Source organism: Grammomys surdaster, unplaced genomic scaffold (assembly GCF_004785775.1).
Source record: "Grammomys surdaster isolate TR1022 unplaced genomic scaffold, NIH_TR_1.0 125574, whole genome shotgun sequence".
Lineage (NCBI taxonomy): Eukaryota > Metazoa > Chordata > Mammalia > Rodentia > Muridae > Grammomys > Grammomys surdaster.
Window position 1 is genome coordinate 87,992 of NW_021620421.1, and position 13,162 is coordinate 101,153.

At 41.7% G+C, this 13,162-nt stretch overlaps 1 protein-coding gene across 1 annotated transcript in view; it reads left to right on the forward strand.

Moving 5' to 3' along the window:
- Positions 1 to 13,162, forward strand: part of LOC114638329 (receptor-type tyrosine-protein phosphatase T) — a gene marked incomplete at its 5' end in the record, with an annotated part of 162,875 nt that overhangs the window by 75,392 nt on the left and 74,321 nt on the right. Inside the window, one exon of the mRNA XM_028786753.1 lies at positions 6,821 to 7,011. Coding sequence (XP_028642586.1) covers positions 6,821 to 7,011 — 191 coding nt within the window. The remainder of the gene's footprint in view (positions 1 to 6,820; positions 7,012 to 13,162) is intronic.

Sequence of the window (13,162 nt, forward strand, 5' to 3'; positions counted from 1 at the left end):
AAGCTGGAAAGATTATTTTGTACAAACGCAGAGATTCTAAAGAAATTTTGACAAAGCTAAGTTTTATCATTGTGCACATGTTAAGTATGATAGTGCGATAATTCACAGATACTCCTCCTGGCACTTAGGTCGGTTGACAGACTTAGATTTCAGCTCTATTATGAGTTTATCTTATGGTTGTATTGCTGTTTGGTGAGAGGGGGGAGGAAGAAAGCCATCTACTGCTGCTCTGGTGCCACCTGGAGACTTTCTACAGTGGAATCCCATTTAACCTCTGCAGTGACCATCTAGATGATAACAGACTGGAGATGACAGTCATGACATGTAATCATGGTCATCACCATCAGTGATTACAAACAAAAATTTTAGGCTCTCTATAGCTTATTTGAAGTCTCATAGCTGCCAAGTTGTGAATTTCCTGTTTGAATCCAAGGTTTTCTCAGACCTTGTGCTTTGACTCCTGTCTATTCCCAGTCTACTGGTTCTGATCACATCCCCACTCTAAGCAGGGTAATCCAGCCTCCTCCTTCAAAACTCTCTCGCCCCTCAGACTCTGTGCTCTCAGCAAGCAGTCTAGATATTTGCCATCCAATCTCCATGTTTTCCTGCCCTAAAAGGCACATGGGTTTGAAAGGCATTTTGATAGATGAGATAAGAGACTGATAGTGGTATCAGAAATTACAGGGATTTGGATGACTGGTTCAGACATTTTTGTCTTGACTCTTGTGAAGACTTTTGGTGAAAATGACTTGACTATTTAAGAGAAGTATAAAAGCAGAAAAGTGCTATTAGGATACAGAGAGAGCTCCTGTCAGAAGGATCCAGAACAGGCAGTAGCAGTGGGAAAGGAAGCGAGCAGAAAGAAGTCAAGGAAAGGAGAAAGAAGCTACTCTGCTGTATTAGTCTTTTTGTTGTTGTTGTTGTTGTTCATTGCTATAACAAAATACCTGAGACTAGATATTTTATAAAACAAATCAATTCATTTCGCTCAGTTTTGGATGCTAAAAGTATCCTCTGCTCAACTGCTGAGGGTCCCTTTGGACCCCTTGACTATATTTTAGCATAACAAAAGGCATCACTACAGAAACATGTGCACATAGTGAGAAAGGAAGCCAGTGAAAGGGTACAGGGCAGTTTTGCTCTCAATAATAACCCTCTCCAGCATTGAAGTCACCAGGAGACTATCTCCTCTCACTATTGACACATGTTTTCATGCATGTGACTTGGGGGTCCTGATTCAAACTGCAAAGATGTATGCCCCCCATACCCCCTTAATCCCTTCCATTGTGTGGATTCTCATGTGCCCAGCAGGATCATGTGTCTTTGAGTCCTCACACTTATTTCTCCTGTGTGGAAGAGAATGGGCAGAGAAACAGAGGCTCAGAAACATCTATCACAGAAATGTGACTGGTCAACCCAGGACCCTAGCCCTGTTCTGTCAAGACCCAAACTCAGCATCTTGCAGGCTTTAGACTCTGATCATTTCTGAAATAATTCTGCAAACATTTTAACCAAGACTAAAATGAAACTAAATTCACCCACGCCCATGATTCTCTATGCTACCTTCATTCATAATGAAGCCAAGTTTAGAAAATGACTAACTGCTGTCCAAATGCAGCTAGTTACGTTCAAAGTAGTTGAAATTACAGATGTATGCCTTCAGTCACATTGTCTACATTTTAAGTGTTCAGTAGCTACGGGTGGCAAGGGGCTGGATGCTGAATGGAGAAACTATACAACCCTTCTGTCGTCGTACAAAGTTTTATTGCAGAGTACTTGGGCTAGAGCTGTCTTACATAAGACCAATATCTCTTTATTTAGAGTTCACTCAAGCTCTAAATAATCCCTCTTTAGGATTTTATCTGGCTCTAGATAGGTTTGTGTGTACCTGCATTGTCTGACACAATAGCCATTAGTCACCAGTGTCTGCTGAGCCCTGGAAATATGACCAGTGTGACTGAAATACTCCAGAAGTATAAGGTACACACTCGATTTCAAAGCTTTTCTGTCAATAAAGAATATAACAGACAACATTAATAATTTTACACTGAGCATATGTTGAAATATTACTTTACATGTCTTGGGTTAAAAAAATACTGTTGAAATTAATGACCAATGTTCTTTTAAAAAAAAATCTTTAATGTTGCTACAAGAACAATTTCAATTATACCCATGACATGTCCAGTATTTCCTCTGGACAGGCTGCTGTAGACCCCTTCCCCTATCTATGTGACTCCAAAGCACAATTCTTTTCTATGACTTTCTCTAGATCTTTGCTGCACAATAGGCTCCCCGTATGCCACATGTGAATATTTCTTCTCTTTGTGCCTGTGAGTGATTATGTTCCTATGTGTCTGCAAGGGTGTGAGTGTGTTCCATGAGGATGTGTGTCTGCCTGTAGGAAGCCAGAGCTCGCCACAGCATATCTTATTCTGTAATTTCCACCATATTCTTTAAGATAGCATTTCTCATTAAACTTAGAGGTTGCTTATTTGCCTCCAGCCAGCCAGCACACTCCAGCCATCTCTGCCTCCCCAGCCCTGGGATTCCATATGTATGGCAACTTGCCTGGCTTTTTTTTTTTTCTTTTTTTTTTTTCTACATGGATTCTAAGGGCACCAAACTCTGGACCTCATGCTTGTTCAGCAAGCGCTTTACTGAGTAAGCCATCTCTTGAGCTCCTACATGTGGGCATTTCCAGTGAACTTAATTGAAACTAAATAAAGTTTAAAATCTAGTTCCTCTGTCACATTAGCCACCATTCTGTCGCTCAGCAGCTACATGTAGTTAATGGCTACCATATTGCAAGGCACAGATGGAAAATGTCTCCATCGTCACAAAAAGTTCTATATCAGGTGGTACCAATATAGATTGTACACAGAGATATCAAGAGGCACAGAGGTGAATGATGAAGGATACAGCCGGTTTCCATGGCACCTAACCCTGCAGCACAGAGTCCTCCATCTCCTAGGTGCCTGTCCCTGCTTAGTCTGGCTAGACTGTGTATAACTTATCTCTTCATCTTTCTTCCTGCAAGGGTTTCAGTGTGTTTTGTTTCTCTCTACAGTAACACTCCTTCTCATCCCACCCATCCCACCCCTGTGTCCTGTAAGTGTGTACATGTAGCTAACTTGGTGCTTTGAATAAAATCTGCGTATAGGAAGTATTTGTTATGCCATTCAAGTGACAATGTCAATCAAATGATTGGAATACAGTGGCTGAAACTACACAGAGATCTGGAAGGCTGGTAGCAGAATATAGGAGAGAGGGGGCTAGAGGGAGGAACTATGCCAGGATCCTGTGGAGAAAAGAAGAGGAGTCAGCGAAAGACAGAAGAGAGGAAAGCAGAGCGACAGACAGATAACTGCTGACCCAAATCATTTCAGTGTGACCCAGAGCCTTCGTGGACCCACTTATAAGCTCCCTGCAGACGGCAATGAGAATTCTTACAGGGCAATACACAGACTCGGGCAGTAGCTACATAAGAAATACAGAATAAACCCCAAATATTATTTACATGATCCATAAATATGCAAGACCTATAAATGGAGAGTATGAAAATGGAAGGTCTGATAATGAAGGGAGAATGAAAAATGGCCTCTCCCTGGGCCAGCTGGTTTGAGTTACATTTTATGGGCAGTGTGTGAATTCCAGCGCCCTTGTTGAATTTGCGGCAGACTCACACATTAGTTTTAAGGCCCCCTCTCGAATAGGAACATCATAACGCTTTTTAATTGGTGCTGATAAAAAACGTAGCATTACTTGTAGGTTCCTGAGAGAAGCGAGTTGTGAAATTGGGTTTTCATTAAACCTAATGACGGAAAATTAAGCATAGTGCGTCTGGCGAAATGGGGCGTGATAAAAGGCATCACTTCTGCATTATCGAAGGTTAATAAGAGAATAGGTGAGGTAAGATCCATTGGAAAAGAGCATCCAACTAGCTGGATTAATAAACCTTGAAAATCCCTTGGTTCCAAGTCCTCCTGGCATCATTAGTGTGTCGGCATCATCACAAATGTTGCAGCAATACAAGTGCTTACATTTCAAATGCATCTATTTTCCAACCCACTGTTGGTTTTGCTGACACTAAGTTTACAGTCTGTCTAGCAATGTGTTTAGGGGAAAATATCCATATTGATAGCCTTTTCAGTTTGGGAACGTTTGGCATGTCACAAAGATTTGCCAGGTGTCAACTCCCAGGAAGCCTGCCTCTGCCAGGCAGCTGGTATCCCATGCAGCCTGCACGCTGAGTGCTTTAGAAAAGATGGGGGCAGGGCATACTTCTGTGACAATCACATGGTGGTGTTTATGTGGGACACATGGGTTCTAGGTGTTGACTTGAGGTCACCATGAAGTGTGGCATCTAGAAACTCACACTCAGATCTCTCTTCATCTCCATCCCCAATCCTACCATACAATCACAGGAGTGAGGCTCACCGGAAAGATACCTCCAGTCCATGACAGCTGGGACACCTATGGGAAAGAGTGTGAGTCTTTAAAAGGTGGGACTCTTCTGCAGAACCTTCAACGGCTTCACACTGACCCTGAGTCCTCGTGTTCTCAGCCCTTCTGGATCTTTTTCCTGTCATCTGCCACAGCATTGTCCCACAGCTTTTGCTTATACCTATGTCTCTGCTTTTACCTAAATGTACCATCATCTCTCAGACTCTAATCTTTTTGCGTCAGCCGACTCTTACCTATTTTCCCTTCTAGACCCTCAAGTCTTGGGTGTGGACTGCATTTCTTTCTACATTGCATCTGCCTAAAGAAAATCCTTGGTGCAGAGTTAGCTCTCATAAATCTAACTCACAATTACAAGGGTATGACAGAGCAGGGACTCAACCCCAATATGTGCCAGGAATTACATGCAATCAATGCTAGTAAAGATGTATCAACTTATTACCAAGCCAAGGGTGGGGAACTAGGGAGTATTATTCTCAATGCAGCCAGAAAGATTTTATTTTATTTTTTTTTTTAGCATCTCACTTTGAACTTTCTTCCCTCCGTATGAACTTGTATTCTCATTATATTTCTGTTGGATGATTGGGCTAATTCCCAAAGGCCAGCTCTGTCTTATCCACTCATTGCACTAAAGCAGGACGCGCTGAAGCCATGGGAGACATGCAGGTACTTCATCTACTAATGAGGTATGACCCAATCAGTGTCTCAAGCACAGGCTCATCAAATCCATTAACTTGTTCTCCCATGGAGATGATAACAGGTGTGGTCAGACAGAAGGATGGAAAGTGAAGAATGTGTGTCCCTGACTTATCCATGACACAGATGATACATGGGGGTGACCATTCTCCAGAACTGAGGGGTTTCCCTGAACAGAGCCAAGCCAACAAGAAGTTAGGCAAGTGTATCTAGTCAGTCATCCCGTAGGCCAGAAACATCCCTCCAGTTTCCTATCCTGTGAGGAACTGATTTGGATATCATCACATGGAAGCAGATTGTGTTTTCCCATAGAGCCTGTTTGATGGCTTATTGTAACAGGGGAGACAAACAAGCTGAAGGGGACAGGGCTTTTAAAAAGACAAGTTGCAGAAAAATCTGGAATATACACTAAGTCTCTCAGGGAATGAATATAACACAGGCTTCATGGATGTCTGCATGGGAGTCTCAATGTCTGAAAACATCTGGATATACCCATCATTTGTCACATCTGGAAGGCCTTATCTCTTACATGGTACAAACAGAATGGCCCCAGGGCACAGCCTGTCAGAGTATTGGGGAGGATATAAACATGCCAAACATAGATAGTTCTAGGAAAGAGAAATGGTTTCCAGAGCGACCAAACAACAGAAGGTACCTGAATCAGCTCAATGTGTAGAGAGATTTTTTTATGAGAGAAAAAAAATCTAACTTTCTTTTAAGATAGGAAGGAGCTCACATCGTCAAAGATGGCTTCAAACTTGCTATTTAGTTTGGGATGACTGAACTTCTTATTCTTCTGTTTCCCCATTTTGGATATCTAGAATATTAAGCATGTGAGAATCAGGTATTATGGAGTGCCAGGGACCAAATTCAGGGCTTTGTGCATGCTCAGTGGATACTATCAACTGAAAGAAAACCTCATTGCTATATGAAGGGGTGTGGGATAGAAGGCCCATGAAAGCTATAGCTGCTGAGAATGAAGGAAGAAGTTTAGAGAACTCTACAAATTAGGATCAGGGGCATTTCAGGGTCAATGGTAGTAAGGGGACATATAGATGGTAGAAAGAAGGTAGCATCTGTTACAGAGCCTATTGCTGCAGAGAGGGTCCGGAGGATTAGAATGCCTGCTACCTATTGGGAGTACAAGACTAGCTATACTTCCACCCAGTGTACAATACAAAGGAAACAAACTAAGAGAGAAATCAGATCATATATACACAGACCCAGAAGCAGTCAGGTGGATCTTCTGGCCTGGCACCTGAGACTATCCTTATCTGCAGACAAGAAACTAAGACAACCTACAGCTTCCCAAACAAGAAGTTTCTCTCTAGACTTAGCCTACCTTCTTACTGGTTCTGGGATTGGCTGATATTGACTGGCAAGGGATAGTCACTAAACTGTCCCTTTGTCTTCACGCAATCAATAATGAGCCCTTGAAGCTGAAATGAGCCAAGGATCTTTGCAAGCTCTGGTTTGTAATTTCACCATTCAAATCTGTGCACAGGGCCAAGTCAGGGAAGCAGTGTCTTTTGTCTTTCTATACTTTTCTGAACAGTAGAGTGCAGTGTCCTCTGCCCTCCTGTGGCCTCACTGGAGCTGGGGGTGGGGGTACAAAGTATGAAATTCCTGAAGTGATAGTTTGTCCTGCTTCTTTTCTTTGAAGCAGATGGCAGCCGTGGGGAGCTGTCTCAGCCCACCCTCACCATTCAGACTCACCCCTACCGGACTTGCGACCCTGTAGAGATGAGCTACCCCCGGGACCAATTCCAGCCTGCCATCCGGGTGGCAGACCTGCTTCAACACATCACCCAGATGAAGAGAGGCCAGGGCTACGGGTTCAAGGAGGAATATGAGGTAAGAGATTAGCATGTGGGAGGGATTCCCCAATAGCTCCTGGGGTACACATGGAGAACTGAAGTCTTGCCTTTGACCATGAGCAACAACAATTCCTGGAAGCACGGTGAAAATGCCCCATCAGGCCCACTTTATCAGAAATTACATTTTAACTAGGACCCAGACATTAAATTTAATCATTATCATTACACCCACATTCCTCCTGTATTGTCATCCCTTTTCTCCCACAACCCCCTCACTCCCAGCATCTCTAGTACAGAAGATATGAAGAATGCATGTTGTGGTTATTTCAGGAGTTTGGTGTGTGTATTGTGGACACTGGGGGTAGAGAGCAGTGACAGACAATTGCAGCAAAATATGGGAAGTGCCCTAGACCAACATTATTATGGTATAGATTCCTCACCATGCAGGCCCTTTAAGGTCTAATAACTGTCTTCTCTCCATCCTGAGTCTTCTTTAGCGTTTTTAAGCACCACCCGCAGTGTGACTCCACATTTTCTTTGCTTTATTATACAAAACAACTTCTTTTCCTGCTGTCTTTGTCTGACTCCTTTTGTTTCAAATCTTACCTGCTAGATCTCACCTTTACAGAAGAAAAGTACAAAGGAAAATTCCATTAAGATGTTTTCCTCCAGCAAAGAGCAGCTTACTCTCTCTTCCCCAACCCATCCCCAAAAGTGGCTGTTCTCTTAGTGACAGTGGAGTCCAGCTACAGCAATTTCCTTTGTTTCCTTTTCCTTTCTATCTCCCTCTCTTCTTTCCCCCAAAAACCTCTTCAGCATCTTCTATGTGCCCTGTACTAAATGGTACCCACTGGGTTTCCCTTCCTCATTCCCTGCTTCCCCCCACCTCTTTACTTTTTCTCCTCCTCCTCCTCTTTCTCCTCCTCCTCCTCCTCCTCCTCCTTCTTCTTCTTCTCCTTCTCCTCCTTCTCTTCCTTCTCCTCCTCCTCCTCCTCCTCCTCCTCCTCCTCTTTCTTCTTTTCACTTGTAGTAATGGTCCAGATACATTTTGCTCAGTTCCACTTTATGCAGTGAAAGCTCCTTAGCTCATACCACCTCAGACTAAGTTTATCCCTCAGACTATATCCCTAGACAGGCTTACTGAGTACTAATTACTGATATCATAGTAGAACATGAAATCATGCCAAACTTGTGGTCCAGATAGCTGTGTGATCTTGACACATCACTTTGCTATCTCAGTTTTCAAAGTCTTCATTAGCTAACACATGTGCCTAACTGACTCCTAAGACCTATCTGCTCTTAAAACTTTGCAGGAGTGTAAAGTAGTGGAGGGGACCGTGTTTGCAATACTTTGAGAACAAAAGCATTCACACCAGTGGATGTAACTACCAGCTCAGGGGAATCAGCAGTTAATTTCAAATACAGTCTCAGTCAAATACCATTTTTGTGTGTAAATTCAGTCTATTACATGAGCCTCTGAGATTCAAAAACCCATTGCTTCTTTTTAAAAATATCAGGACACAAATTGATAATGGAAAATGGATTTGTTCACAGGTTTTGTAAACCAAGGAGAAAAGGACTCTTGGTTGAGGCCTTTTCCAAACCATTGTTACCCTTTAATAGAAAAAGATGAAACAGAAGCCAGGAAGTATGCCTATGTTCATTTAAGTTGCCAGCGTAGTGTGTTCTGATATGTCTTCCCAGAGGCAAGCTTCTCCTGCAGTTGGAACCAAGGCTGATTTGGCCTTTCCCTTGCCCCGCCCCTAGCCTGAGATTCACTGGGACTCATCATTTCAGGAGTCTAATAGGAAAAGGGACAGTACAAATCTTTCTTTCAAATATCTTCTCTCCTGCCAGGATAGTTACAAGACTAACAATTTTGGAGGAATATTGGAACAAGAGTTACAAATAATGCTCTCAGCACATCTGAGTCTTATTTCTTAAAAGTAAGAATGGTCCTGAGCATTGTATGTGCACTGATGCATGTGCGCAGATCTGTTTGTAGAGCAAATACCTCAGGAAACGATGTATTGCTTATAAAGGCATGCCCAATGTTATTGTAGTTGGATGAGCCCTTAGTTATTATAATTTGTCTTAAAGTTTCAAATAGCATCAAGAAAACTATGCTGTTTATCAGAAAGACACATATATGGCCAAAGCCTAAACTACTTATTCTGTGAACTTTAAATCTAAAATTCAAGAAGAGAAATACAGATGCAATTGACCATTTTGGTACATTTTTTTACCAGCATATTTCTTCTAAAGCATCCATCCCTGTATGCTAGTTGTTATTTGGTTGGTTGGTTAGTTGGTTGGGTTGGGTTGGGTTGGGTTGGGTTGGTTTTAAATTTTTCTTTATATCTGTCATCATCTTCCAAACTTTCTAGCATGGAAAGGAACTTATTTTATAGTGAAGAATATATGTTATTCCAGCATTTGGGCCTCAACCATAAATCTCTAAGGAGACTAGCCTCACCCTCAATTAATTCAAATTGTATTAATAGGCCAGCTAGTGTGCCTTGCTTCTGGTTAATAGCATTGTATGATTAACCAGGAGCTAATTAGAAGACTATTAATTGAAACATCTTACTTTGTAGGGTGTGCTAGTCAAGCTTGTTAGAAAGTGACTGTGATTTTCTTTTATCATAAGGCTCCTATGATTTCTTGAATCTTCATCTTGAACATGAATTACAACTCTGCTTCAAGACTCAGCATAGACATAAAACCCTGAGCCTCCAGCTTTGCTGTCACACAGCTGCTGTGTGATGTCCTTGCCTGTCACCTTCCCATTCTTCTCTGCTTTTATATTTTTTCATACCAATGTATGGATTTGACAAGTTGACATCTAAGAGACCATCAGCTTTAGCAAGCTGTGCCTTCTAAAACCAACGCAGCTGCACAGTCACTCCCAAACTCGTTCAGTAAATATTTATTGAGTATTTACTCTTACCCAGGAGTACTCTAGGCATTTGGGATATAATAGTAGTGAAACAAACCCATACCCTCATGACGAATGTATTCTAGCAAGGGAAATAGAAAATAAACTCAGGCTTAAAAAAATAAATCATTCGCTGTTTGCTGTTTTACAAACTACCTCAAATATGAGCAACAGAAAATGATTGATTTATCACAATAATTGGCTCTGTGGTTTGGAATTTGAACAATGACCAAAAGGTACAGTGATTTCTTCTCTGTAATGCAAAGCTCCAGGGCTAGGGGCTGAAATAATCTACATCGTCTTAATTCTGATGTCTAATAACAGATGTAGACATCATCTGAGATCTCACTGGTGGTTTCCCATTGGAATCCCTTTAAGCAACCTCCTGAGTAGCCTAGGATTCCTGGAAGAATGGTAACTTCCAAACAGTTGGACTTTTTATATGGTGGCTCCAGCTCCAAAGGTAAGCCTCCTATCTAACAAGGTTAAAATATTGCATAATGTTGGTGGCCTAGACTTTGATGTCACATTGCATTGTATATGAGCAAAGAAAAAGCTACCCTCCTTCTAGTATGGAGGGGAATTAGACTCCACTTCTTCATAGAAGGACCACTTGCCAGCTCTAGGAGAGCACATAATATAGTAGATAATATGATTTCAGGGTGATATGGTCTTCTAGACAAAGAGAAAGTGGTACAAGGTCAAGAATAGAATAATCCAGGCTGAGACATGCAGGCAGGTCCAACATCAATTAAAGTAAAAGGATAGTCCTTAGGAAGGACAGATTAGGAAGGAAGGATTTCCATAGCAAGATGATAATATAGTGGCATGTGCAAAGAGGAGTAAAGAAAGCTGACCAATGTATAATGAACATGTGCTAAGAATGAAATAATCAGATTGGAGAAATAAAGAGGGACCTGGTACTTTCATACATCACAGGCCAGGATAAAGAGTTTGGCTTTTACACTGAATGAGCCGAAAACTTACTACAGAGTTTTGAGAGCTACAAATGCCAATAGTCTGATTTTAGTTTAAAAACTCATTCTAGTTACTGTTTTGAGAATGGGACCTGGGGAGGCAGGTTAGAGCCAGTGATGTAGTAACCCAGATGGGACAATGGTGACTCTGGCCAGGGCCAGCAGAGGAGTCCATAAGAAATGGTTGGATTCTGAATATGTTATAAAGATAGAGCCAATAGGATTTCTTAATATATAGTGTCTATGTAAAGGAAAGGTATCAAGAATGACTCTGAAGCTCTTATGTGAACCACAGGAAAGATAGAGTTGCCACGGTGATGCGAAGGTTCAGGGAAGTCCAGTCTGGAGCAAATTGAACTCAGTTTGCAGTCTCCAAAAGAGCAGTAGCCATAAGGATTTTATCTTGAGAAAGAAGCCCAGGCTATAAAGAAAACATTGGTAATTGTAAAGTCATAATTCCACATGAGGTCCTCAGATGTGTCAACACAGACAAGAACCTTGACTTAGCCTTTTAACTGTCCCACTTCAGGAAGTCATAGAGTACTTTCCATAGGCTATTCACTGGACATAGCTGTGGGGACGAAGGAGATGCAGTAACCATGACCCTATCTATCAAACCTGAGGTTATGATAAAGATGACCTTATGGGTTAATAATTTTAATTGCAATATGCATTATGTGGATAAAATGTTATAATAAAAGAATACCCAGAATTATAGCGACCCATGTAGAGAGGGGATATTCAGCCTAGCCTGACAGTACAATTTTTAGTGATTTTTATAAGTATACAAGGCTCAACCAAATGTAAAGAAATAAGAATGGTAAGTGAAAATATAGAAGAATGTTCTAGAGAGAGAGCAACAAGTGATGTCATGCATGAGTAGAAAGTGACTTGAGTTAGAGGTACCATAAGTTAACTTAATATATAAAACCTAGGAGGGCACACAATGGGAGTTGGGCCTGTAGTTGTAGCAACTACATGTCCAGGAATGGGTTAATAGTTCACACACTAAGGAATCTGGATTTTATTTCAGGGGTCATGGGGACTATAGAGGGAGCTGAAATTTTCAAAGTAGATTTTTACTTACAATTTTCTATCAAAGAAGAGATACTAGAGGCAAGTAAACAACCAGAGCAATCATTCTTTAGAAAGATGGGACTTCATGGCTCAAACCTGGAGGCTGGACCCAGAGCCCAGATATCTCTCTCTCTCTCTCTCTCTCTCTCTCTCTCTCTCTCTCTCTCTCTCCCTCCCTCCCTCCCTCCCTCTTGCTCTCTCTTTCCCTTCCCCCCTCTCTCTCACACACCACACACACACACACACACACACACACACACACACACACACACATTGTGGGACTGCCTGGGAACAGCCTGGTCTGGGCGCCGTTTTATAAATATTATGCGCAACATACACACAGTATGTAAAGCTATAAAGTCAACTTGTTCTCTTTGATGTGGGAACATGTCTCTCAATATCCATCCTTTAAGTTCTACTACTTGAAGTAATCCATAGATTGTCCTTCACTGTGAGTCAAATGCCTGAATTGATATCCTACCATTTTCATAAACATGTAGGTGACCGACAGCAAGCCATTCCTTGCCTCTGGGTTTCATTTCTGTCCTTAAGCATTGAGAACGAATAGTTGATCAGAGTGATCCAATACCCCATTTGTAGCTAATATTTTAAGAGTCAAAATAAGAACTTATTGGCTAGACTAATTGGGTTTGCTTCCCACAGAAGTCTCTGCAGCTCCCTCCCCCATTGTTACATCACAGGATCTAGTTGATTAACCATAGTTCAAAGAACTCAAGAAGGACTAAGGCAAATTAACTTCACCTGCCATGCATATCCCGTTCTCTGCTGAGATTTTTAATCTTGGCTTCAGGTTAGAATTACCTGGGAAAAAAATTTCAAAGCACCAGTGCACTGGCCATATTTTAGACCAATTAAAACAAAATGTACTGTGGTGGGACCAGAGATCAGTGTTCAACAAGCTTTCTAGTTGATTAAAATATACTTTAAAAAATGACGAGTCAGTAGCCTCAAGAAAGCCTTAGAATTTCCAGTGTGGGCTATAGCTGTGTCCACAGACCATCACAATGCCTGCTTTATTGTCTAGCACTCAAATCTGCCTGTGATAGAACACAGCTACTTTCAATCAAAGACCATGATACAGTCATGAGCTACAGAGCCTCTTCCTCCTCATTCTCCTAACCCTCGCCAAGATGATCCCACTTTTTCTCTTTAAGAATAAACAAACAAAAGACTCC